Raw genomic sequence first — 26,147 nt, forward strand, 5'->3', positions numbered from 1 at the left:
AGTTAAGAGCACTGGCTGCTTTTCCAGAGATCCTTTTCCAGAGATCACAACCTCTGAGTTGTGATCTCTGGAAAAGGCTCTTAACCTCTGAGCCATCTCTCCAGCCCCTGACAGTCTTTTTTTAAAAAAAGATTTTATTTATTATATATACAAGATTCTGCTTCCATGTATATGCATCTTATAACCGATGGTTGTGATCTTATAACCATGTGGTTGCTGGGAATTGAACTCAGTCTTTTGTTTCTAAATTTATTTTTTATGTGTGTCTGAACAAGGGTGGCAGACCACAGACAGTTGTGAGCTGCCATGTGGGTGCTGGGAATTGAACTTGGGTCTTCTGGATGATCAGCTGGATTATGCTCTTAACCACTGAGCCATCTCTTCTGCCCCCAGAAAAGCCTTTCAGTATCACATTATGAAGAGAACAAAAACATGTCCCAGCACTCAAGAATGGAGAGAACTGATTCCCATAAATTGTCCTCTGACCCCCACACTAGACTGTGCAAACACATAATAAATAAATAATGTAAAAAAGAAAATGGGAAAGGGCTAGGGTTCCTTACCATGGACTACTTGCCTAGCATTGTGAGACCCTTAGTTAAACCCCATTGTCATGAGAGCTACGTGAGGTGGCATATACCAGCCACCAGTGCTTTGGAAGCTGAGTTTGAAGCCAGCCTGAGCTACCCAGTGAGATCTTGTCTCAGAGAAAAGGACTGCCAGATGTAGTGGCAGACACTTGTGAGCCCAGCACTCCGAGTGGGAGGCAGGAGGACTGGATGACAGAGTGAGACCATGCCCCAATACCCGACCTCCCATGTCAAGAGCTGAGGTAGAGGCAAAGTTGGTTCTCCCAAGAATGCTTCCTGAGTAGCTGAGGCAGAGCTGCCCCATGGCCACACTGGCCACCAGCAGTCCACAGAGCCCTCTCAGAGGGCTGATGGACCCCTTCACTGCGCTTGAGCAGCACCCTGTGTGTGTGGCCTTGGGTTTCTGGGCACCCTCTCTGGGCATGTTCCTCTTCCAGTCTCCTCTTCCAGTCTCCGAAAGGGTGCGACTCTTTTCTGCCAGTGTTGGGGTAAAAGCAAAAAATTAAGCCAGAACGAGCTGTCTTCCAGTAGGAATGGATTTTAATGATTTTAAAATGGGTTTGTACAAAGTGTCACTGCCTGCAGCCCCAGGAGGCTCTCCAACACTATCTCTTTGGCCAGTTGTGCCTGAAGCCTCTGTGGAAATAGATAAAAAACCAGGGTTACTTCTTCGGGTTTAGGAACTGTGCAAATCTCAGGAACACACAGCAAGGAGGTGCTGGGCAGCATAGCAGCATGAGGCTTATCTGGGGGGCTGAGGTGTGTGGTGTCTGTGGTAGCAGGCCTGGCCTGCTTCATGTGTGGGAACCTGACCTCGAGCTCATGCTATGGCAACACTCACCGGTGATGACCCACTTGCTAATTTCTCTCCCAAGAAACAAGTTGGTGTCAGAAAAACTCCCACCCCTGTGCTCTGAGGTGAGGGTACCCAGTGGGAAACTACAGTGTAAGAAAGGAAAATGGGCTGGGCAGTGGTGGCGCACACCTTTAATCCCAGCACTCGGGAGGCAGAGGTAGGTGGATCTCTGTGGGTTCGAAGCCAGCCTGGTCTACAGAGCTAGTTCCAGTACAGCCAGTGCTACACAGAGAAACCCTGCCGGATATCATCACTGCCATGTGGGTGTGAACTTGACATGAAGCAGGTCTGTTCCTGCTTTCTGGATGGTAGAGAGGTCTGCACTCTACTGCCGTTCCCAGGTACAGTGGCTGGCTTTCCTGTGGCCTGGCCACGTCACCTACCTGTCTGACTTCCCAGCTGGGAAGGACATGCTCTTGTTTCCCACCGACTGTTTAAACTTTTTGACTGCCACACATTTCTGAAAGAGAAGAGTTATGTACTTTTACACCAACCTCGATCGCCAGCCCTGGGCAAGACACCTGAGCTTGGGTAGTCAGTTATCACCCCAGCATGTGGCCTGACAGGGGAGCTGTGACAGGGACAGGCAGGCTCATCACAGTGCTGCCTACTGCTTGCTACACTTCACCCTCAGCCTGGCTAGCACGGCTCTGATGATGTCAGGGTGAGGCAGCAGCTCTGGCCCTGGTAGGAGACTCCAGGACACCCCGTGTAATGGCATGTCACACCCGGCAGTGGCATACTACAGCACTTATATGATGGAGGCTGGGGGCTTGTGAGCGCTAGGCCAGCCTGTGTTATACAGCAAGACTCCATCTCCACAAACAGAACATATTACCCCCACCCCCACCAACAAAGAAAACCCTACTAGAGTGTTCACTGTATTTTTCAATGGATGATACAGGAGCCAGCAAGACAGCTCAGCAGATAAAGCATTTGCCACACAAGCCCAGTGACCTGAGTCAGAGCCCTGGAGCCCACAGGGGAAGGCCAAACTACCAAACCTGGAGCCCACAGGGGAAGGCCAAACTACCAAACATTGTCGTCTCACATTTTTGCACTTCTACATGTTAATAATACATTTTTAAAAATGATTGTGGGGAACAAGTGGCAATACTGTCTATATTTGAGAAGAAATGAGGTGAGGAAAAGGGTAGAAAGATTCTCATGGTCACTGTAGCCAAGGAGGAAGACAAGAGCACTGCAGGCCACAGTGGCGCCTGCAACCTTACCTTGCCAGAAGGTGCTGGCTTATTGGGGTCAAACTGGGAGGAGGGCTTGGATTTGCTGTCCCCTGAAAGTAAGAGTGATCATGCAGTGAGCGAACACAGAGGCTGACAGGCCAGGGCTCTGCGTCCCACCACTCACCCAGGTAACCCTCCCTCTCCCCACCACCCATGAACTTTTTACCCTGTCAACACCCTCCTATAGCTTTCTGACATCCCTGCTTCAACTAACACCTGGCTCTTGGCCTCTTCTCCCCTCCCCTTACCCTACACTACTGACTCTATAAGCTACACTACTGACTCTATAAGCTACACTACTGACTCTATAAGCTACACTACTGACTCTATAAGCTACACTACTGACTGTATAAGCTACACTACTGACTGTATAAGCTACACTACTGACTCTATAAGCTACACTACTGACTCTATAAGCTACACTACTGACTGTATAAGCTACACTACTGACTGTATAAGCTACACTACTGACTGTATAAGCTACACTACTGACTCTATAAGCTACACTACTGACTCTATAAGCTACACTACTGACTGTATAAGCTACACTACTGACTCTATAAGCTACACTACTGACTCTATAAGCTGCCTGGAAAAAATGAAATCTGCCACTTGATCAGAACCCTGTCTTGTGGTCACTCTCTCACGTCTCTTGTCCCCATTCCCCTCCCTGGACTTCTTGTTCTAGGTTGCTGTCCCTCGGGTTGGGACAACTACAGTCACCCTGTGTGTGCTTTTTCATTATGAACAGTGAACTATTTTGTCGCTGTGGTTGTGGAAGGGGAACCTAACCATGTGTTACAACGGAAGACCTCCTGCTGAGCCATGGACAAGGGTTACTAAGGCCTGCTTCAAGGAGAGCAGGCCAGTTTCTCTCAGTGCCACTGCTTGTCCTGTGTCTGGGCAGGGCTCTCTGGGGGAAGCTGTACTCTCTGCACTCTCAAACGGTCATGTGTCTCCTTGGTGTGTCCACCCTGTCCTTACCAGCAAATGCCCTGAAGTCTGACTGGCTGTAGTCGTAAGGGCTAAATTCTCTTCCTGCAGGGTCTGGATCTTTGGGTTTCTTGGAGCTCTTTAGTCGTTTCTTCTCCTGCTTCTGTTCTGTGGTCCTCAGGTCACTTGTGGCTCGCTCTCTCTTCTTAGCAGCATTCTCTAGCTGCAGGGTGAGAATAAGCAGGGAGGGAAGCATGAGAATGTGCTCACAGATACCCTGCGCTTTGCCACCATCTAAAACATTGTGAGGTGGTACCCCAGGCCAGATCCTAGTCACTTAGTTTATATATATACAGTCTGCAGGCAATTCCATGCAATTTCAAGTAATTTTGTGCACACGGAATTTTCCACATGTGGACACTTTAGATTTCAGGCATCAAACAGGGATGTTCAACCTGTATTAGCTGGAGACTCAAGATGCTTCAGCAGCAGGGATGGGAGCTGAGGCTGGAATTTAGGGACAATCATACTTAGCTAGTATTAGCTGGAGCAAGTTCCTAACTGACAATGTTATCAGGTCACCTAAGGCAGAGGTTAAGAATGGAATTCCAGGATGGTCTGGGTATGGTAAGAACAAAGAAGTTCCAGCCAGGCAGTGTTGGCACACATCTGTAATCTCAGCACTCGGGAGGCAGAGGCAGAGGCAGAGGCAGAGGCAGAGGCAGAGGCAGAGGCAGATGGATCTCCGAGTTCAAGGCCAGCCTGGTCTACACAGTGAGTTCCAGGACAACCAGGGCTACACAGGGAAACCCTGTCTCAGGGAGGGGCAGAATGGGGCCCAGGGGATAATGATGACATCACTCAACCCTTTCCACAAAGAGGTTTCTCTAGGGTAGTGGGCACAGCAATGTCTCTGTGCTCTGTCCTCTGCCAGTGTGATGAGGGTTTACCAAAGACAGCAAGAAGTCTTAAGAGAATTCTCGTATCCCCTGACTTGAGAAGATGGGCACTGACTGGGGTGTAGAGTGAGCCCTCCGACAATGGTCCAGGAAAACTCGGAACATGACCAGGGGCATCTACTGCACGTACCACAGCCTGCTGCCGCACGGGGATGGCCTGTTCCAACGCAGTAGCTTCAGACTCCTCCTGTGCCTGTTTCCGGGCAGCTGTGAGAGAAAACCCTATGTGGACTTCCTGCCATCTGTCCACCCAACCTGGGCACAAGGGCTGGTGGTGCTGCCCTTCCCTCCACCTTGGGCTCAGCTAAGTGCTCAGTTAGAGCCTTAACTGTAGGCTCTAACCAACAGGCTTGCCCTGCCTGTGCCTCTCAGGAAGCCAGGAAACACCCAGTAGCTTACAGGTTCTAAGAAAGGATGAGTCCTAGTTCTGGCACCTATTAACCATTCTTAATTAGACTCAGGCTTTCTGTCCTCTACTTTGTATCAGTTGGATCCACTGGCTCAGAGCCCTGCCAAGTCACTCTAAGGACCAGCCAGCCAGGAGGCTCTGCCTGTTTGCCTGCCTCTCTTCCCTGGGTACTCTGGGCATGCCAGCCAGCTACCACATGGGACCTTGGTCTCTGCCTCAGTCCACTCTTCCCATGGACCCATGCCAGCTGGTAACTTCAGGTGACCCAGGCTGCTTTTTCTCACCAGCACCCACACAGCGCCTTCTTTGCCTCCTCCCTCTCTACACACAGCACCCCCACTTTACAGGGGCAGAACACACAGGAAGTGATTGTGTGCCACCCCCAGGGAAAGTTGAACTCTAAGAGGTTGAGGCTGGGCGGGTTCTGCCCACTGCCCTGTCTGTCAGTGAGGCCCTGGATCCCTACTAGACACCTGTCCCTCAACATCCTCAATCAGACTGATATGCTAGGGCTGTCTCTGCAAAGACTACTGTAGAAACTTAGCAGAATTGATGTATCTGGGGTAGACATGAGAATAAAAACTTGTTTTCTAGAAGTGCTTTGACCTTGAAGAATTATTGTGCTAAACAGTAAAGAATCTTTGTTGAAAACAGTGATTATTTTCAGCGTTTTGTAGAACTGTTTTTCTAGGGGCATTGCAGCCTTTACATGACTTTGGTCACAAGACGACTTTGGCACACCTGAGGCTCTTGGATTATCACGTATTGCAAACGACACAAATAGAGGACTAAAAGTCATGAGTGCATGTGATGCTCTCCTTTGGAGAGACATATGGATTAGACTAGGAGCCTGGGTATGAGGAAACACTTTATCTTAAAAACAACTCTGTAACAATCAATAAGCATGCCTTTGTATGACTGACTGATGATGTTCAGTTCACCAGAGGCCGGGCCTTCCTGCTGCCATCCAGGCCTTAAAACTTCACCTTGGAGTGACCTCTTACTCCTTACTTCGACCAACCCACGCAACACAGAACACCTTACAAAAGACCATGAACTTACAAGCACTCGAACACTACCTGTTTGCTCGGCTACCTTCTTCGTGGCTGCTTCTTTAGGTTCTTTCTGGACCTGACTGGCCAGCTTCCAGCGGTTGCTGATCTATAATGAAAACAGACAATGACCAAAACCAAAAAACCAAAACCATTAAAACCCCTGCTTAAACTCAGGAACTTAGGATGTCCTAGTTGTTAAGAGGCAACAGAGGGCATGCTAACCTAATAATGATACATATTCTGAGCCACCACACTGGCTGGCTTTAAGAGGACAAAGTACATCTGACCCCAGACTCCAGGCTGCATGTGCTTATAGCAGACATCTCATTCCATCCAGCCCACCCTCCCTCCAGGACAGGAAGGAAGCCTTAGTCACTTGCCCAGTGGCCCAGTTAGTAAACAAAGCTGGGCTCAAGAGGAGTCCCCCCTTGGTCCTGTTTCCCTTTCTGTCCCACTTAGAGCTGTGACCTCAGTCCATATCTTGGTGACCCAAATGAGCACCAGGAGGGATGGACAGCTGAAGGGTTTGCCACAACCAGGGAGGAGGAGATAAAGAAAAGCCCACTCACTTGGTCTTTCTTATTTTGACTTTTGAGTCAAGGCTGACATAAAAGGTTTTATGCAGCCAATGATGACCTTAAACCCACTCTCTTGCCAAGTACTGGGTTTACAGTTATATACTATAGACTCCCTATTTCCAGTGCCCGCCCCCTCTTTCGGTGGGTGAAAGAGAAGGTCTCCCTATGTAGTCCTGGCTGCCCTGGAACCTGCTATGTAGACAAGGCTAACCCTGAACTCAGAGCTCCACCTGTTTCTGCTTCTGAAATGCTGGGATTAAAGATGTGGCTCTTATACTTGGCCTGTTTTTTCCCTGGTTTGGGTCTGAACCCAGGACCCTGGGCTTGCTAAGAGTTCGCTATCACTGAGCCAAGTCTCCAAGTCCAGGACTTCCCATTTCTTCTTTTCTAATTTTAATGTTATTATTATTCTTTTTCTTTTGAAGCAGAACCTCACCATGTAGCCCTGGCTCCCCAGAGCTTCATATGGAGACTAGGTTGGCCTCAATATCATAGAGAATCGCCTGCCTCTGCTTTCCATGTGCTGGGATTAAAGGCGCGCACCATCACACCCAGCCACCCTGCTGTTTCCATTAAATCTTATTCACTTTGTGTGTGTGTGCACGCTGTGCATGTGTGAAGGTAAAGATACAACGTGGAGTCCATTTTCTCCTTCCACCATATAGGATCCTGGGATTGAACTCAGCTTTCAGGCACGGTGGTGGGCTGTTACCCACTGAGCCATTGTGCTAGCTCTGGGACTCTCCATTGCTAAAAGCAGCAGGCTAAACTCTTAACACAGGACTCAGGCCTGTCTGGGTGCCTACACCAAACACATCCCGCCTACAGGGAAAATGGAGGCTTTGAATCAGTGTGCCACCTCCCAGTCACAGAGAGGACCTGTGGGAGGGAGGGGTGTTCTTGTCCACAGTGCAAGGCAGTGCCTCTTCAGTTTCAAGCTGCTCCCTTTAAGAGCCTTGAAGTGACATACACATGTACAAGTGTTATAAACTATATCATTTATGTACTTTATTATGTATAATTTACTCCATTAGAAAAGCACAAAACAGTTTGTCATTGTTAACTTTCCAGTGCTGAACTTGAACCCAGGCTCTCATACATTAGGCAGACACTATCCTACTTTGATAGCCTGTGAACCAGAGCAGGCTTCTTCTTGTATTTTTAAGGCTGGGCCTCACAGACCCCAGGTTATCCTAGGACACACTATGAGCTGAAGATGACTTTGAACTTCCGATCCTCCTGTTGTCACCTCCCGCGTGCTGAGATTACAGGTGTGCATCTCCATTCCAGCTTTATGTGGTGCTGGGATCAAACAAGGGCTCCATACAAGCCAGGCAAGCACGCTACTAACTGAGCTCTGACCCCAGCCCCAAACCCTTTGTCGCAGAGATTCCCAAAGGCTTCCGAGGACTGGGCTATGGTTTGGCCTCTCCTCTGTTTTCAGCGGCCTACAGAGATCTGAAGCCCACCTGAGACGGGAGCTTCGCTCAGGTCAGGAGCCCCTTGAGAGCCACTGCTCCAAAGCTTGGGAAGCTACTTACTTCATAGATTTTCGAAGAAGGATCAAACTTTGCTGCTTGAGAGATGTGGGCCTTGTGTTCCAGAGAAGGCAGGAACTGCAGAAGGGGAAACAGTCACCGCAAATGCCAAGAGCAAGCACCTCGCCTGTCAGAGGCACTACTATTGCCAGTGTGATCCCACAAGGCCTCAACTCCAGAGTCCCGACCTGGACACCATGGACGACCGACACGCCGGGCTGGGGCTCCCCCTCCACAGTCCTGCTCTCCTCCCAGGTGAAAGGCTGCGTGGCTGCACACTTCCCTGCAGCTCCTGCTGGCCTCGCAAGCTGCACTACTCACCATCCTAAATGGGTTTTCAAAGGACTCCATTATGTTCTGGGCTTTTTTCTGTGCCACCGTCAGTGGACTCTTTCCACTTTCCTCAGCGCTAGGTTCCTGCAAGGACAGACCAAACCCCATCACTTCTAACCATGACCATGCTGTGGCATCAGGACACCTTCCTGGGCCCACAACAAGGAGGATTAATTTCCTGAACTGATGAATTCTTAGTTTTTTTGAGCTATGTAGACCAGGATGGCTTCAAACTCACAGGGATGCAGCCGCTTCCCAGCAGGGGAACTAACAGGTTCCTCAGGGCCTTCACAACCTACAGAGCCTGTGGCATCTTCCCCACCTTCTGCGCTGGAAAAGCAGTCCTATTACTAACAGGGGAAGAACAGGGGTAAAGACGAAGATCTAACCGGCCCAAGAGCTTGAAGTCCTAACTGATACAAGCAATGTGAAATGTAATATTATAGACCATGACTGGGAACCAATGAACACATAAAACAGAATGTTGCTTCCAACTGGATCCACAAACTCTGCTTTTTCTTGAAGCTATGTCTGCTTTTATAGTATAGAGACAGTAGAGTCTTCTTCAGACTAAGCACAGATTCTCATGCCGGTGCAGCCTCAAGCTCAGGAAAACCAGCTAGTAGCAGGGCCCAAGTTTCTAATCCACACATTAGAAAGCTGAGGCACAAGAAATCCAAATTATTTCTTTTGGTTTTTTGAGACAGGGTTTTTTTCTGTGGCTTTGGAGGCTGTCCTGGAACTTGCCCTGTAGACCAGGCTGGTCTGGAACTCAGAGAGATCCACTTGTCTATGCCTCTCAGTGTTGGGATTAAAGGTGTGTGCCACCATCACCTGGCCTGACTTTTTTTTTTTTTAATTTTATGTGCATGAGAATTCTGTTTGCACGCATGCACGCATGTATGCATGTGTAGCACACTTGTGTGCCTGGTACTGTTGGATCCCCTGGAACTGGACCTATAGACGTTTTTGAGCTACCATGTAGGTGCTGGGAGTCAAACCCAGGTCTTCTGCAAGAGCAACAGGTGAGAACGGCAAGTTTGAGGCCAGACTGGGCTACAGAATGAGATCCAGATTAAAAAAGAAAACAGGAAAGGAAAAGAAGCCTCGGTCCACATACTTAGTTGCTGAATCACCACAAATCCGCCCTGGCTAACAGATGCCTAGACCTTCTTCATGAATCATCACAGTAAGACCCAAGCCTAAAAAATATTTGTTTTTTTTGTCTTTTTGCAATAGGGTTTCTTTGTGTAGCACTGGCTGGCTTTGAACTCACAGAGATCCACCTGCCTCTGCCTCCCAAGTGCTGGGATTAAGTGTGTGTGTAGAGGTCGAAGGACAACCTCTGAGGCTGGGTCTCTTGTACATCACTGTGTACACAGGTGTGCTGGCCCATGAAGTCACCATAGATGCAAACAGGGTTGCAGAGGTGTGTTACGGTGTCTGGCCTTTTGGTGTTTTCTGGAACTTCACACTGCAGTTCTCACACTTGCATATCAAGTACTTTACCCACAGAGCCTCTCTCCAGTCCTTTGGGTCTTGCCATCACAGGAGGAGACAAGCAGCCCAGCAATGGTAGACAGGTCGGCCACATCACAACCACACTCCAGAAACACACACACATCAACCCACACAGGGTCTCCAGAACAGACACTCTCTCCTGGAGTCAGATAGCAGGGACCTGCCACTCCCAAGAGCCTACACTGGCTGCTGACATAAAACTGTGTTTCTGAGGCTTTTTTCCTTCTTCCTTAACAGTACACACAGCTGATGTTGGGTGTGTTCAGGAAGGGGTACATGGCACAAGCTCCAAGTTTAGAACACCGTTGAGCCTTGATGGTCATCCAGCTGATGCGGTCCTCTGCCATGGCTGGACCTGCTCCTGTTCCTCAGCCAACCCAGTGTCTCCTTATCAGGCACTTTCCCTCGAAGGTATCTTCCTTTCTTTTCTTTCTTTTCTTTTTTTGGTTTTTCGAGACAGGGTTTCTCTGTGGCTTTGGAGGCTGTCCTGGACCTAGTTCTTGTAGACCAAGCTGGCTAATCAATCTTTCTTTCTTTCTTTCTTTCTTTCTTTCTTTCTTTCTTTCTTTCTTTCTTTCTTTCTTTCTTTCTTTCATTGGTCTCTATATAACAGTCCTGGCTGTCCTGTATGGTTTCTTCACATACAGTGCTCATAAGACACCCTCCCTGCCCAGAGAGCTCACCTGTCCACCTCTCTCTAGTTTTCCCTTTGGCACTGATCTCAAATGTACAGGTACACCTCCAGGCAGACAGCCCATGTGATAAAACTACCCGACACCAGGAACCTGAGCTACCTTGGAGAATTTTCTTGTTACTCACACTGAACAGAGTGATGACGGCTGTAGCAAGAAGGCATCTGGCATCCAAAGAGGTCCCTTCTTTGCCCTCAGCAAAGAGGCTCGGCTGTTTCTGAAGTGGCACAGACCCTAGAGACACAGAAGTCAGCAAGGTCAAGATGTCTGGGTCCAGGAAACTGCCTCAATCTGTCTGTAGGTCCAGAGGGCCTCCATCTTACCATCAGTTGGGGTGATTGGGTAGTTATCTGGAGGGGCGTGGGAACAGTCATGGGGTCCAAAGAGATCATTCTCCAATCTCTGCATCAAAGAGAAACCAGCAGAGCACATGTAAAACTCATAAGGCAGCCAGGAGCTCTTGGCCAGTGGAACAGCACTGACCTGTCAGGGACTGTGGTCGCCACCCCTCCCATAGGTGAGACAGCAGCCGTGACACTGTACCTCGGCGATAGGTAGTGGTCCGCTCTTCTTCACTCCAGCTGCAGCTTCAGACTAAGGAGGAAAGAAGAGGAGGGCCGGGGATGTGGCTCAGTTGGTAGAGTGTTTGCCTAGCATGCTGGAAGCCCTGGGTTTGACTCCCCAGTGGGTGTGACTGCACATGCCTATAATCCCAGTACTCCAGAGGTGGAAGCAGGAGGGTCAGAAGTTCAAGGCCAGCCATCCTGGGTTACTTGAGACTCTGTCTCAAAAAAACAAACAAACAAACAAAAAAAACAAAAAGAGAAACTGAGGAAAAGCTGTGTAAAGTCACCGGCACACGCTTACTCAGCACACCGTGCTCTTCCACCAGTCTGTCTCCCTCACCCTCTCAGCAACTGGCACTGCCACGTATGTTGTGAAAGATCAGCCTTTCTAGTCAGGAGGTGGTACAGTGCGATGGCTTCCAGAGAGCCTGGAGGAGTCTTCAGGCAGCCAGCATGCTTTCTATGTATACAAACCAGAAAACTTTTGTGTGTGCACTGAGACACCCAGGGCCTCACACGAGAGGTCAACACCCTACCTCGCAGCTTTACTCAGTCCCAGAAGAACATTTTTTTTCTTCTTTTTTTGGTTTATCAAGACAGGGTTTCTCTGTGACTTTGGAGGCTGTCCTGGAACTAGCTCTTGTAGACCAGGATGGTCTCAAACTCACAGAGATCCACCTGCCTCTGCCTCCCGAGTGCTGGGATTAAAGGCGTGCTCCACCACTGCAGAAGGGTTTCTAGCATGACAGCTGCAGGGCCTTCTTCTTTCACTTGAACTCCTTGGGCCAATCATCTTTCAGAAGGTGAAAAATGGTTGATGACAGATTTACATCACCACCAAGTCAACACAATCAAAGTTGTCCTAAGAAAAGGCGGATGTGGTGGTGCAAGTCTAATCTTAGCTACCTGGAAGGCTGAGGCAGGGGGACAGAAAGTCCCAGGCACACCTGGGCTACAGGGTCACACAGATGAGCTCAAGGTTGGCCAAGAAAAGACCCTGTATGTAAAGACACTATCTCAGAAGGAAGGAAACGAATTAAAAGTAAACCTCCCAAAAGAAACCATGTAAGTTGAATTTTAACAAGTTTTATTACCTACACAGAGCACAGACATTCCTACAAAGACACGTCTGCCTGCCTGCCTGCCTGCCTGCCTGCCTGCCTGCCTGCCTGCCTTCCCTCCTTCCTTCCTTCCTTCCTTCTTTGCATGGCATAACAGGCCAGAGGATAACTTAAGGGTGTTAATTCTTTCCTTCAACCATGAGGGACCTGGGTATTGAACTCAGGTCATCATAATGGTGGCAAGTGTCTTTACCATCTTATTTAGATAGTTCTTTGTTTTTAATTTTGTCTTTTCAAGACAGGATTTCTCTGTGTAGCCCTGGCTGTCCTGAAACTCACTCTGCAGATCAGACTGACCTTGAACTCACAGAAATCTGCCTGCCTCTGCCTCCCAAGTGCTGGAATCAATGTGCCACCACTGCCTGATAATAGCTTTTTTTTTGAGACAGGGTCTCATGAAGCTCAGGCTAGCCTCAAACTCATTAGATAGCTGAGGATGACCTTGAACTCCTGCCCCCCCCCTGGTTTCTGCGTTCAGGTGCTGGGATTGCAGGCGGGCACCTGGGATTGCAGGCGGGCACCTGGGATTGCAGGCGGGCACCTGGGATTGCAGGCGGGCACCTGGGATTGCAGGCGGGCACCTGGGATGCAGGCACCTGGGCACGGGCACCTGGATGCAGGCGGGCACCTGGGATTGCAGGCGGGCACCTGGGATTGCAGGCGGCACCTGGGATGCAGGCGGGCACCTGGCAGGCGGGCACCTGGGCATGGGATTGCAGGCGGGCACCTGGGATTGCAGGCGGGCACCTGGGATGCAGGCGGGCACCTGGGATTGCAGGCGGGCACCGCGTGACAGTTCTGCCTCGACAATTTGCTGTGGGATGTCCCACTTCCACCCATGCTTATGTATACTTAAGTATTTTCTTCACAAAAACTGACTTTTCTGAATTGCCATTCTATCCATAATTCTTCTCCTTCCCCTCTGTGACTTCAGTTTGTGGATGGATCTTGCCCCCACTACCAGCAGATCTAATGGCTGTCCAGGTGGATGGCTCTTCTAGTCCTTGGGCTCAGCAATAACTGACAGCACTTCCTGACCATCTGCTACTAAATGCCAGGAGCCTTCCCTGACAGCTCTTTTCACACTGGACCAAACGTGTGCACTTAGGCTTCAGGTTTGGGTTTCATCACCAGGTCTCTACACCAGGACCCCTACTCCAACTCATTCCACTAAATGGCCTGGTTATTTGCTATCAAATTACCAAAAGGACATAAAATATAAAGGATAAGGCTTAGTTTATGACTGTCATAAGAAAAAAATGCAGTTGCTTCTGAGAGGGCTCTTCCTGCCAATTCTGACAACCTGGGCTTGATCCACAGGATCCATGCAGTAGAAGGAAAGAACTGACCCCTGCAAGTGTGTATTCTTGTCTAGACAAGTGTACTGTGGAGTACACATGCCTAGATGCATATACAGAAACACAGAAAACTTTAAAGCTGGATGGTGGTGGCACACACTTTTAATCCCAGCACCCGGGAAGCAGAGGCAGGTGGATCTCTGTGAGTTCAAGGCCAGCCTGATCCACAGAGTGGTTCCAGGACAGGCAGGACTATTACACAGAGAAACCCATTATATACATAAAATGTATGGGCTTGGGCAATAATTCAGAAGAGTACTTGTGTAGCATGGGGAAAGTCCTTGTATCTTTGTATTCCCTTGTATCCCTTGTACTAGGGAAAGAGCTTGAACCCTAGTATCAGAAAATAAAACCATACCCCAAAACCCCAAACCAGTAACACTAAAGCAGCTAAATCTACCAGGACACACCCAGTAGCTTTCCAAGCCATCATTACTCCTCAGGGCTTTAGGAGGCCACAGGAGAGGAAAGTGCTGGAGAATGGGCCTGCTGGATGGAACACTGAATACCTTGAGCAGGGGCATCTCTCGAGCCTGCTGGATTAAAAGATGCATCTCATTGATCTGCTGCCGAACAAGTGGTGGTACTGGGTTGCAGCAAGCTATGATGCCTTGGGGCTCCCTGAAAACAAGGACAAAAACTCAGCTCATCATGGAGAGACAGCCCTTCCTTCCAGGCTTCCTGACAGCCATGAATGGGCAGGACAGGCTGCAGCTTGCTCAGCAGAGTGCTTGCTCGGCATGGTGAAAGCCTTGGGTTCCATCTGCAGTACACAATGAATCAAAAGTGGTGGCGTCGGTCTATAGGCCCAGCATTTGTGAACTACAAGTAGGAGGATCACAAGTTCAAGCAGTGAGCTCCAGTTCAGCCTTGGTCATGGAGTGAGGAGCCCTGGACCCAGACCCCCACCCCCGGCCCCACAAAGGCCACAGGAGTTTTAAACGATGACATAAATCAGCCCAGGCCAGCCACCTGCACATGTCACCTTTACTGCACCTATCCTCAGCCTTTAGTTTCTTTACAAACTGAGAGTCAAGACAAGCCTCAAGAAAAGCTGATTTCTAATCTCTTATTCCTGTCTGTGCTCCAATTAATACAACAAAATGCTTAAAAATCTGGAGGCTTTAATTTGGAGAAAGAGACACAAGAAAGAATTTGGGTCAGGCTGGGCGTTGGTGGCGCACACCTTTAGTCCCAGCACTCGGGAGGCAGAGGCAGGCGGATCTCTGTGAGTTTGAGACCAGCCTGGTCTACAAGAGCAAGTTCCAGGACAGCCTCCAAAGCCTTATAGAGACCCTGTCAAAAACAAAACAAAATAAAACAAAACAAAAAAGCAGTTCTCTCTAAGGGACTGCAGTGGGCTTGGGACTAGCCGTGAAGATGTGTCAGTTCACAAGTTTTAATTCTTACCCAGGAGCCCTCAGGCAAGGACTGTGGCTCCCTGGGCCCTACTGCCTGCCTTCTAAGCTTGGGGTATAGCCTCAGGCAGCCACAATCAGGATGCCTGGCTGTGAAGGACTGAGAGAGACTGAGAAGAGAGAGCATGTTATTCAGCTCTGAACTTACTTAGGCAGCTCCTCAGCTATTTTCAGCATCATGTGATTCGGCAGAACATATCTGGAAGAAAACACATAATGGGATCACATCACGTCTAACTAGTGAGGTTCACTAAATGCTATAATGAAACAGAACAGCCAGCCTTCACAATCAGACCTGCCAGGCCCATAAGCATGAAGAACCCCAATCCCTCACCCGTAGCTCTCATCCTCCCTGCGAGCTGTTTTATCCCTCCAGGCGAAAAGCAGCTGAAAGGCCGCCAGCTGTTGTGAGTTCAGATGCTTCTTCTGCTTGCGATAGAGCTCAAGGTAGGACTCGTCCGTAAAGATGGGCTTGACAAATTTCTGCAAAACGTTAGAGAATATTCATAATCAATGAACATGGGGAAAGGCCAGTGGCTGAGCACTTGCCCAGCAGACACGAAGCCCTGGTTTGACCCTCAGCTCTGTAACAAAAAGAAAAGCATCAGTGGAAAAAAAATTGTTCCCAGACTCTTCAAGATGTTTGGCTCTTGCATTAGTGGACAAAGGTAAAGCTGGCTTCAGTGATTCACTTGGGAGGTTAACACAGGAGGGCTATAAGCCAGAGGCCAGTCTGGGTTACCTAGTGAGACCCTGTCTTAAAAACTGCCACAAGGCCAGTGGTGGTGGCGCACGCCTTTAATCCCAGCACTCGGGAGGCAGAGGCAGGCGGATCTCTGTAAATTCCAGGCCAGCCAGGGCTACACTGAGAAACCAAAAAACATATGGTTGGATATAGAGCTCAGTGGGAAAGTGCTAGCCTAGCATGTGTGAGGTTCTAGACTGAATTCCTGTCACTGCAAGGAAAACCTAGCATGTCCACTGTGGCAGCTTGAACACTGAAAATGTCCTGACACAAAGAATATACAAAGGCAGCTGGGCGTTGGTAGCGCAGGCCTTTAATCCCAGCACTTGGGAGGCAGAGGCAGGCGAATCTCTGTGAGTTTGAGACCAGCCTGGTCTACAAGAGCTAGTTCCAGGATAGCCTCCCAAGCCATAGAGACACCCTATCTTGAAAAACAAAACAAAAAAAGAATACACAAAGGCATGAGCATTCTGTACTTTTAAGGAACTGCAAAATCAAAAATCCCAATCATTCAATCAATAAACGGGTCAGTGAACTAACTGATGAAAGTTCTCAAAGGAAGAAACAAAGAGCTAGCAAGCGTCTGAAAAGTGCTCAACAGTCTTCCCCATCAGCAAAGTGAAAATCATTTTTTACTTCATGTGTTTGGGTATTTTCCCTGTATGTCTGTGCACCAAACATGTATAACTAGTGTCCACAGAGGCCCTATAGACAGTTTGTGACCTGCCACGTGGGTGCTAGAAAACGAAGTTGGGTCCTTTGGGAAGGAAACAGGTGCCCCACCCCCAGGGTCTCACTATATAGCCCTGGCTGTCCTGGAATTCATCATGTGGACCAGGCTGGTTTCGAACTCACAGAGGTTTATCTGCCTCTGCCTCCCGAGTGCTGGGATGAAATGGGATTCTAGGCAGGAACCATGATGTTCAGCACTAGGTTTTAAATGAATTCTGGTTTATCCACTGAGCCATCCTGTCTTGGCCTCAGAATCAATTTTATTCAGGCATAAAGGAAAATGACATTGTGACATCTGTGGGATTACAGATGGAATCTGAGATCATCATGTTAAAATAAGCCAGGTTCTGGATAGGAACTGAAAGCTTTCCTGAATACACAGAACCTAGACGTACACGGTGCATGTGGGTCATCAAAGCAGGAAGTGACCATCAGAGGGGAGCGAGATCCTGAGGGGGAAGAAGAAACAGACAGTAATAGATGAAGAGTGCCATGAAAGCAGGAGGTGGGGGCGGGGTGGTGGTGGTGTGTGTGTGTGGGGGGGTGTGTGCATGTAGTGTGTGTGTGTTACTTTGGAAAAAGGAAGGTGACCAACAAGATGGGAGTAATTAGGGCAGGAGAAGAGGATGACGGAGACATATATGTATAATATATGTATAAAAAAGTCATGATACCAGCTCCCTGCACTCCCTCTTTGGTGTTTTTTTGAGATGGGGTTTCTCTGTATAGTGAGTGCATCCTCCTGCCTCTGCCTCTCAAGTGCTGGAATTAAAGGCGTGTGCCACCACCACCCAGCTTTCTTTTGTGTGTGTGCATTGGTGGTTTGCTTGCAAGCATGTCTGTGTGAAGATGTCAGATCCCCTGGAACTGGAGCTACAGACAGCTGTGAGCTGCCGTGTGGGTGCTGGGAATGGAACCCTGATCTTCTGGAAGAGCAGATGGTGCTCTTTATCACTGAGCCATCTCTCTGCCCTGAGAGCCATTATAAAAAAAAAAAACAAAAAATAAAATAAATAAAAAAATAAAAATAAATAAATAAACAGAACCAGTCAGGAACAGAGCCTGAGTGCTGGGGTCTGTATAGCTTTGGGGACGTGGTACCTTGAGGCAGATGTCCCTGCTCCGCTGCCACACCACCTGCAACTGGACAGGTTGGTCGTTGCCTCTCTCCCACAACTCCAGCCTCATTCGGTCATAGATGTACAGCAGGTAGTGGGTGTCATCCCGGGCGTAGTTTAGCATTTCCTCGGGCAGAGGGCTAGAGTTGGAAGAGACATGGCATCAATGACTGCTCCAGGGACAGCCATCCAAGCCGTGTGACAGAGCTTGGCCCCCTTCTCATTCCAAGGATTCATTCCTCCCACTACTATGTATGACACAACGGACGCGTTCTGCAGCTCAGTGTGACAATCCATTATTTAATACGGGGCAGAGTGATGCTAAGGTCAAAGTTAGGGTGCTGTGGTCCTGGGGTGACTGTAGCTCCACCTGTCTGTCCTTACCCTGTCTGCTTTCTTACGTCAGCTATGAAAAGGGAGCAAACACTTAAGATTGCTGTGAGCATGGCCAAGATGTCATTCTAGTGCTGGGAGGAGGGTAAGGGCTTGACAATGAAGTGGTTTTCAAATATTACTGTCTTTTTCAGGACAGGATTTCTGTGTAGCCCTGGCTGTCCTTGAACTAACAGAATGGAGATCCACCTGCCCCGGCAGCCTGTGTGAGGGGATTAAAGGCCTGGGCCGCCATGCCCAGCACTAATTTCCATGGCATCAGACTTTCTTGCACCCACACATTTCAGCCACCAGCAGACTGACCGTATCCTCCAGTCTGCCAGTTGATACTGCTTGTTTGACTCCACACCACAGTAGAGCCTCAGCAGATGATCAAGAGAGTGACGAGCCAGATTGAGAAGTCGTGCTGCCTGGTGTGTGTCAAACATGTTCACCACATAGAGCCCAAAGTCTTTCTGTAGCCACTCGATGTCAGAGTCGGCACCATGGAAGACCTGAAAACAAAATCAAGGCCATGCAGTTCACACCAGCACCAGGCTATTCATCTCTCTCCTCACTTAGCCCCGCCTTTGGACTATCGAGAAGGACACTAGGAGGAATTAAACCCTGGGACTTGCATATGCTAGGCAAGTACCCTACCACTTGATTACAGGGTGTGTGTAGTGTTTTGTTTTCCCAGAGAAGGTTTCTCTTTGTAGCTCCAGCTGTCCTGGAACTCACTCTGTAGACCAGGCTGGCCTTGAACTCAGAGATTTGCCTGTGTGCACCACCACCACCCATTTTAAGTGCTTCTTTTAACTTAGACCACAAGCATCTTTTTTTGTGCTTGTAACTGTATACTGTTAAGGGCTGCAGCTGCTTTGGGGCCATAGTATGGGTAAGGAGCCATATTAGCTCCAAGTGTGTCCTTAAGTTCAAGCAATCCAACTGAGCGGCCTTACTGAAATAGTCACTAACATAATTTATGTCTCCGGACAGCAATGATCTACATGGTAAAGGCCCTTATGGAGTCTACAAGTGAGCAGTTAGGCATGCAGAACCTCCAGGAGGAGATGACACAGTTTTCTCTCCACCAGGTCAGGGTTGAAAGAACAAGAGGGCCGGACATTGGTGGCGTACGCCTTTAATCCCAACACTCAGGAGGCAGAGGCAGAGGCAGAGGCAGAGGCAGAGGCAGGAGGCAGAGGCAGCGGATCTCTGTGAGTTCGAGGCAAGCCTGGTCTACAAGAGCTAGTTCCAGGACAGCCTCCAAAGCCACAGAGAAACCCTGTCTCGAAAAACCAAAAAAAAGAACAAGAGGGTGATACGCTGCAAAGCAGTGCAACCCCACCTCAGGCAGGAACCAGGATGGCTGACCTTAACGATGGCTGGGTCTGTGAGGCTCTCGTTGAGAATGTACATGTCACTTCGAAGCTCCAGGGTGTCAAGAATGAAGTCTTCTGTCCGGGTCGAAATCTGCATCAGGCAGGTGAGCCCCAGGAAACTCCTGTACGAGTGATGCTGAACACAGAGAGGGGTTGGGAGGGAAGGGTGAGTCCGCAGTCCTCCACCTCCTTTTCTTAGATTCTGAAATCCTTTAAATTCTCAGATAAAACTGAAGAATCTTGCCCTGAGCTCTACCCAAAGTCCTCCTTTAACCATTTTTAAAAGTTATCTGTAGACAGTACATGACTAATTTTTAGGGGAAAAAAATGTTGTCTTTTTTAAGGAAGGGGGATGGGTTTGAGTTTGAGGCTAGACTGGGCTATCGTATAATAGTTGTCTCAGGCCCCCGAACATAAAGAACGAAAGAGTTTAACTTAGTGCACACTTCAGACTTCCCAAGTAGATGAAGTACAGGAAAGTAAAGAGTTCACTCAAGGTCAATTACAAGGTACCTCTAGGTCCACTGCAAACTCCTGACAACCCAGGAGCTTTTCATTGAGCTCCACGAGTTGGTCCAGGGTGGAAACAAAGTGGCAGGGTGTCTCTTCCACAGGTCTGTACAACTGGATCAAGAAAGGAGAGGAGCCAGTTACAGACCAACCCTAACAAGGTACACAGGGTGAACTCTAAGTCCAAGGGACGACCCCAACCACAACCTCCCAGAACTACTGTAGTAAAACACAACTGCACCAGACCAACCATTGCTTTGCTGGTCCCAGGCTCCCAGATGCCAGCTTGGAAATGGAGGCTAGGCACTAACCTGGGGCTGTGGCTTCTGGAGCACCGAGTCAGGCAGAGTAAAGTGATCCAGTTCATACTGATAAGGATGTGCAAACCTGAGTGAGTACAACAGAAATCTTCAGATGAGCTCCATCGTTCCAAAGGTACACAGCTCTCAGACACAAATGTGTCGGCTGGGCCGGGACCCAGCCTTAGTACCAGATACACCCGAGGACGGGGGCACACATCCGTCATCTTATCACGTGGAGGTGAGGCAGGAGGATCTTAAGTGCAGGGTGACCCTTGATGACATAGCTAAGTTTGAGGCCAGTCTGGGATGTGTGAGACCATGTCTTACCACCCCTACCCTCAACAACCAAAATGCAGGAAGGATTACACAGGCTGGTGCTTACCTGGGCAGCACATCCACTAAAAGCACAATAAGAGATTAGCATGGCCTCTGTGCAAGGGTGACTTGCAAACCTGAGATCGCTCAGAATACACACGCAGGCACACACACATACATGCTATCTTGAAAAAAGGGGCATGAAGGCCAGGTATGGTGTCATACACCTGTAATCTCAGTCCTGTGACCAGGAGAAAGCCCAGAATCACACACTTACATGTCCTGCTCAACCTGCTGGGTTCTCTGCTGATGGATGAGATCCGCCAGGGCAGGGGGGACGTCCAGGTCCTCAGGACGGTCCTGTGGACGCTCCCGCCTTTCTTTTGAGAGAGCTGGAGACCCAAAAAGTGACAAACCCAGCATCACACAGGAGGCACATACTTCTCTGCCCTCTAGGAGGTGACAGGCTCCTCTGAGGAAAGGCAGGCCTGAGGGAGGACTCCTCCCCTTCTGAGGATTGTGTCACATGGAAGGTCTCAAAGGCAGTGAGCGAGCTACACTGCACCACTTACCCTGAGGGAGGGGCTTCCGAGCATTGGGCTTCACAAAGATTTTAGGGAGAAATGGCGTGTTGGAATTATCAATCTTCTCTCGAAATCTGAGCTGAGGTCGGAGGATGTTTTTTGCATGCAGCAGTCGGAAAGTCTCAGATTTCGCTTTTTTCCCATATTCTCCTGCCTACAGCCAATACAATCGAATTAACTAAAGCGCAGCAACTTGATGAAGTGGGAAAAGGGAGTCCCGGCAGGCAGACACTGGGATGTTACTGCATGTGAGGGCCCAGCAATGCAGCGAGGAGGAGGAGGTGGGCTGTGTGCTTGTGGAAGTTGGGAGCACCCAGCTGTGCGCAGTAGGTCACAACAGAAATGCAAATTAAAAGGAGACAGGCCTGTGAAACCCAGTGGGGAGCTCTCCTGGATCTGCAGAGGTGCTTACCTTCCGGTTCCAGCTGGACACTATTGTTTTGGGGACCTGCAGTCCTGCAGGCAGGACGGGCTGCTGGTGCTTGTTCACACCTGATGCTTCGTCCAGTAATATACCCTGTGGGGAGACGAGGCACTGGTCAGGCTCTCCCGAGAACAGACTCAATCACCTGACATTTTCAACAAGTACACTCACAGGATTATGTGGTTAATACATACATGAAGGACAAGGTTAAATGCATGTATCAAAATACTAGATGTATACTGTAAGGATTCAGAATTTTAACTTGCCAATTAAAAATTTAAATTTTTTAAAAAGATTTTACGTATTCATTATGTATACATTATGTATACAACATTCTGCTTCCATGTATATCTGCACACCAGAAGAGGGCACCAGATCTCATAACGGATGGTTGTGAGCCACCATGTGGTTGCTGGGAATTGAACTCAGGACCTCTGGAAGAGCAGTCGGTGCTCTTAACCTTTGAGCCATCTCTCCAGCCCCAAAATTTAAATTTTTATAATTTATTATTTTATGTACATTGGTGCTTTGCCTGCATGTATATCTGTTGAGGGTATCAGATCCCCTATAGCTGGAGTTACAGACAGTTGTGAGCTGCCTTGTGGATGCTGGGAATTGAACCCAGGTCCTATTGAAGAGCAGCCAGTGCTCTGAATGTTGGAGCCATCTATCTCTCCAGAGCTGAAAAAATTTTAAGTTTTTGAAAAGCATGGATGGGGGCTGGCTCTTGCAGAGGATTGGAGTTCTACCCTCAACACCTATGTCAGATGGCTCACAACTGTCTGTAACTCCAGCTGCAGTGGACCCCAAGACCTCTGGCCTCCAGGTACACATACCCATAAACATAATTAACAACAACAACAACAACATATTTGACATTTGAGACAGGGTCTTACTAAGCAGAACAGGCTAGCCTGGAACTCACAAAGATCCACCCATCTTTGCTTCCCTAGTGCTGCGATTATAGGCATGGCCACCAGGCCTGGCTAAACTTACTTCCTTTCCATTTTCTACAATGCTGGGGTTTCTCCTTGCATTTTAATATGTGAGCTTATTTCTGTTAGTTGACTTATGTGGACGGACAGAGAAACACTCACCACTCTCTCCAGAATCACATCGTTGGTATCAACGAGTAAATCGAACTTGTCCTCCAATTCGGTCACTTTACTTCGATCTTTGATGTTGCTGCGACACCCGTGGTACTGCATTACCCTACTCATGCTAAAGAAGGAAAGCCAGGGTCAGCCCGAGCGCCTGTACGCTACCAATCTACACTCTGGGGAACAACCAGACATTCTCACAGCAACCTTTAAGAGACACGACTCAAAGCTGGGTCTGGGGGTTTATGCCTTCGATACTGGCTTCTTGGAAGGCTTGAACACTCAGGGCCTGGGCCACACACTGAGTCTGGAGCCAACTTGGGCAATTTAATGTGATCTCTCCCAACAATTAATAGATGACAAAAGTGTAGCTTTGGCCCTCCTACTTGCTCTATAGACCAGGCTGGCCTTGAACTCAGGAGATCCACCGGTCTCTGCCTTTCAAGTGATGGTACCAAAGGAATGCACCTTCACTGCTCCGCTGATTTATTTTTAATAATCATAGATCATACTAGGTGTCACATTTTTAATTTTAGCACCCAGGAAGCAGAGGAAAAGGTGATCTTTAAGAATCCAAGCCTAGCTTGGTATACGCAGCAAGTTCCAGGCCAACCAGGGTTCCATACATAGTGACCTGCTGCTGTTCTCCCTCAGCAACCACAGGCCATGGCAATATCCTTCCTTAAACCATCCTTGTTATTGGCATTCAGCAAGTACTTTCTTTTGTTGGTTGGTGTTGGGGTTCAGACCCAGGGACCCCCTACCACTGAGGTATAGAAGTAAGGAAAAACAATCTCTCTATTCATTTCCCTCAGTTAACATAATAAACAATGTACACTTCTTACCACTGGATGATCTCAGTTAACATAGTAAACAATGTATATAGTAAACAATGTATACTTCTTACCACTGGAGCAACCTGTCTCCTTGTGTTTCACAAAATGCCTGGAAGGCCGGAAAACTCCGGTAAAAGTCATACTCGTCACCAAACTGTGGCAGGCCCCCAGACGCCTTGGTAACTGCCACCACTGACCCGAGTGCAAACTGAAAAATCCAGAGAAAAAGACATACTTTAAGCTTGTATTTCTATTCATTCAGAAAGAAAAAAAAAAGATTTAGAATATATATACACCAGGGAGCTGGAGAGAGGGCTCAGGGTTGAGAGTGCTTAGCACCTGCTGCTCTTACATAAGACCTGGGTTTGGTTCCCAGCACCCACAGGGCTGCTCGCAACCATCTGCATCTCCAGATGCAGGAGATGCAGCGCCCTCTTTTGGCCTCTGTGGGTATCAGCAGATATTCAGCATGCTCGGGCCCTCCCTCCCTCCCTCCCTCCCCTCCCTCCCACACTAAAATAAAAACAAATAGGCATGGGACACATCTGCTGATGCGGTGCTGGGGACCCAGCCCTGTCTGCACCACCAAGTCCCGGCGCAGACTTGGGCGCCTTCTACAATTTACAGTATTTTGTGGTTTTGATGCACATCCATCAAGAAAACATAATTACTTCAGAGGACCCCTTTGTAAGCAGTGATCTAGGGCCTGTTGTGAGGTAACGGGAAACAGTCTGAAGCGGCTGTCATCAATAAAGGACGAGTGCTCTTTACTCCCAGCACTCGGGAGGCAGAGGCAGGCGGATCTCTGTGAGTTCGAGGCCAGCCTGGTCTCCAGAGCGAGTGCCAGGAAAGGCTCCAAAGCCACGCAGGGAAACCCTGTCTCGAAACACCAAACAACAACAACAAAAAGGACGAGTGCTCGCTCACGTTCAGGTGTCGTGACAGACAGCATCGTGAATTTTGTGAACACAGAATTTGCAGGAGGTGCTGGTGAGCGCATGCGCTGTGGCACTCGGGGCCGCGATGGCAAGAGTGACAGACAGGGACGCTCAGCCCAGAGACGGGCGCGGACGGCTGTGCGCGGCGGGAGGGCCCAGCGGGGCGGCTGCAGAGCCGGGGCGGGGGGGGGCGCCACGTGGCCGGCGAGGACGCCCGCTGAGGGCGCGGCTGGCGGGCTCGGCGGGGCTGAAGCTCGCGCGCCCACACCGGAAGCGCCGCGCCCCGGGCTCCCGCTCCTCCGCCGCCGCAGCTGTTCCCGCGGCGCTGTGAAGCCGCCGTGCCGAGCGCCGGACCCGCTTCCGGCCAGAACGGGGGCCCCCGCGGTGCCCAGGGCCCGCGTACTCACTTTCACGAAGCTGTCTGCGTCGGGGAACCCAGGCAGCACCATGTCCTCGTCAGGCTTGGCCGCGCTGGTCGCCGGCGCGGAATGATGCTCCCGGGGGCTGGGAGGCGCCATCTTTCCGTCCTAGGGCGGCTCTTCTCGCGAGACTTCCGGCAGACGGGGCGAGCCCAGCGCGCGTGCGCACAGGTGCCCCCCCTCCTGGCTTGTAGCTGCTGACCGGGCTTGGCTCACAATAGGGAGGTTTAGACTTTTGATTTCACGCTGGTAGCATCCTAACAAACCAGTGGGCTATGGTGTGACCTGGAGGATACAGTTTGTTTGTTTGTCTTCGGTTTTTCGGGACAGGGTTTCTCTGTGTAGCTCTGGAGCCTGTCCTGGAACTCACTCTGTAGACCAGGCTGGCCTTGAACTCAGAGATCCACCTGCCTCTGCCTCTGCCTCGCGAGTGCTGGGATCAAAGGTGTGCGCCACCAATGCCCGGCTACAGTTTTTTTTTTTTTTAAGATTTATTTATTATGTATGCAGTGTTCTGTCTGCATGTATCTCTGCAGGTCAGAGAGGGCACCAGATCTCATTACAGATGGTTGTGAGCCACCATGTGGTTGCTGGGAATTGAACTCAGGACCTCTGGAACAGCAGGCAGTGCTCCTAACCACTGAAGCCATCTCCCCAGGCTACAATTTTAATCACAGTTAAAGTTGGCTCTTCCCTGCCTGCCTCAGCTTCCCGAGTCCAGGTGTGCATAACCACACTTGTACTGGATGTTTAAAGTTTAAGAATAAAACTGGGCTGGGCATTGGTGGCGCATGCCTTTAATCCCAGCACTCAAGAGGCAGAGGCAGGAGGATCTCTGTGAGTTCAAGGCCAGCCTGGTCTACAGAGCAAGTTTTAGGACAGCCTCCAAAACAATCCAGAGAAACCCTGTCTTGAAAAACAAAAAACCACAACTGAGTGTGGAGGAGAGAGGTATCTCAGCAGTGATAAACACTTTTTTTTTTCTCTAGAGGACCACAGCACCCAGTCCTGAGGGGTTCATAACCACCTGCAACTCAAACTCTGAGGGAGCAGATGACCTCATGTGGTGGGCACGGGCACACACGATATACAGACACAGACATAGAATGTACCTCTACATGACACAGGGTTTCTCTGTGTAGCCCTGGCTGTCCTGGAACTCAAGAGATCCACACCTGCCTCTGATTCCCTGTCTT

At 49.4% G+C, this 26,147-nt stretch overlaps 1 protein-coding gene across 2 annotated transcripts; it reads right to left on the minus strand.

The window, feature by feature from the left end:
* Positions 1-1,108: 1,108 nt before the first annotated feature.
* Positions 1,109-25,097, minus strand: Exosc10 (exosome component 10). Of its 2 annotated transcripts, none has more exons than XM_027398209.2 (25): positions 24,940-25,097; positions 23,666-23,802; positions 22,756-22,879; positions 21,647-21,751; positions 21,223-21,388; positions 20,928-21,042; positions 20,345-20,420; positions 20,037-20,147; positions 19,516-19,659; positions 18,463-18,653; positions 17,750-17,906; positions 15,506-15,654; positions 15,320-15,370; positions 14,263-14,374; positions 11,252-11,302; positions 11,032-11,110; positions 10,836-10,942; positions 8,484-8,579; positions 8,166-8,240; positions 6,071-6,152; positions 4,713-4,789; positions 3,675-3,846; positions 2,679-2,740; positions 1,830-1,906; positions 1,109-1,226 (listed from the first exon to the last, which is right to left on the minus strand). In XM_027398209.2, exons 1-25 carry the CDS (start codon positions 25,048-25,050, stop codon positions 1,196-1,198), a joined length of 2,658 nt encoding a protein of 885 aa, XP_027254010.1. In that variant the 5' UTR covers positions 25,051-25,097; the 3' UTR covers positions 1,109-1,195. The 2 variants fall into 2 exon arrangements, with proteins under 2 accessions (XP_027254010.1, XP_027254011.1); XM_027398210.2 differs by lacking the exon at positions 24,940-25,097 and adding an exon at positions 24,522-24,655.
* Positions 25,098-26,147: the final 1,050 nt, after the last annotated feature.

This window comes from Cricetulus griseus, chromosome 2 (genome assembly GCF_003668045.3).
Source record: "Cricetulus griseus strain 17A/GY chromosome 2, alternate assembly CriGri-PICRH-1.0, whole genome shotgun sequence".
In the NCBI taxonomy this organism is placed as follows: Eukaryota; Metazoa; Chordata; class Mammalia; order Rodentia; family Cricetidae; genus Cricetulus; species Cricetulus griseus.

What these genes read in the sequence shown, in the direction of transcription:
- Exosc10 (XM_027398209.2), bottom strand. Translation starts at nt 25,050, where the DNA reads ATGGCGCCTCCCAGCCCCCGGGAGCATCATTCCGCGCCGGCGACCAGC. An exon ending in TGTCCAGCTGGAACCGGAAG is followed by an intron (nt 21,389 to 21,646) that starts GTAAGCACCTCT and finishes TATTGGCTGTAG; the next exon opens with GCAGGAGAATATGGGAAAAA. An exon ending in CTGGCAGACTGGAGGATACG is followed by an intron (nt 17,907 to 18,462) that starts GTCAGTCTGCTG and finishes TTCCAACTCTAG; the next exon opens with CCCTCTGCCCGAGGAAATGC.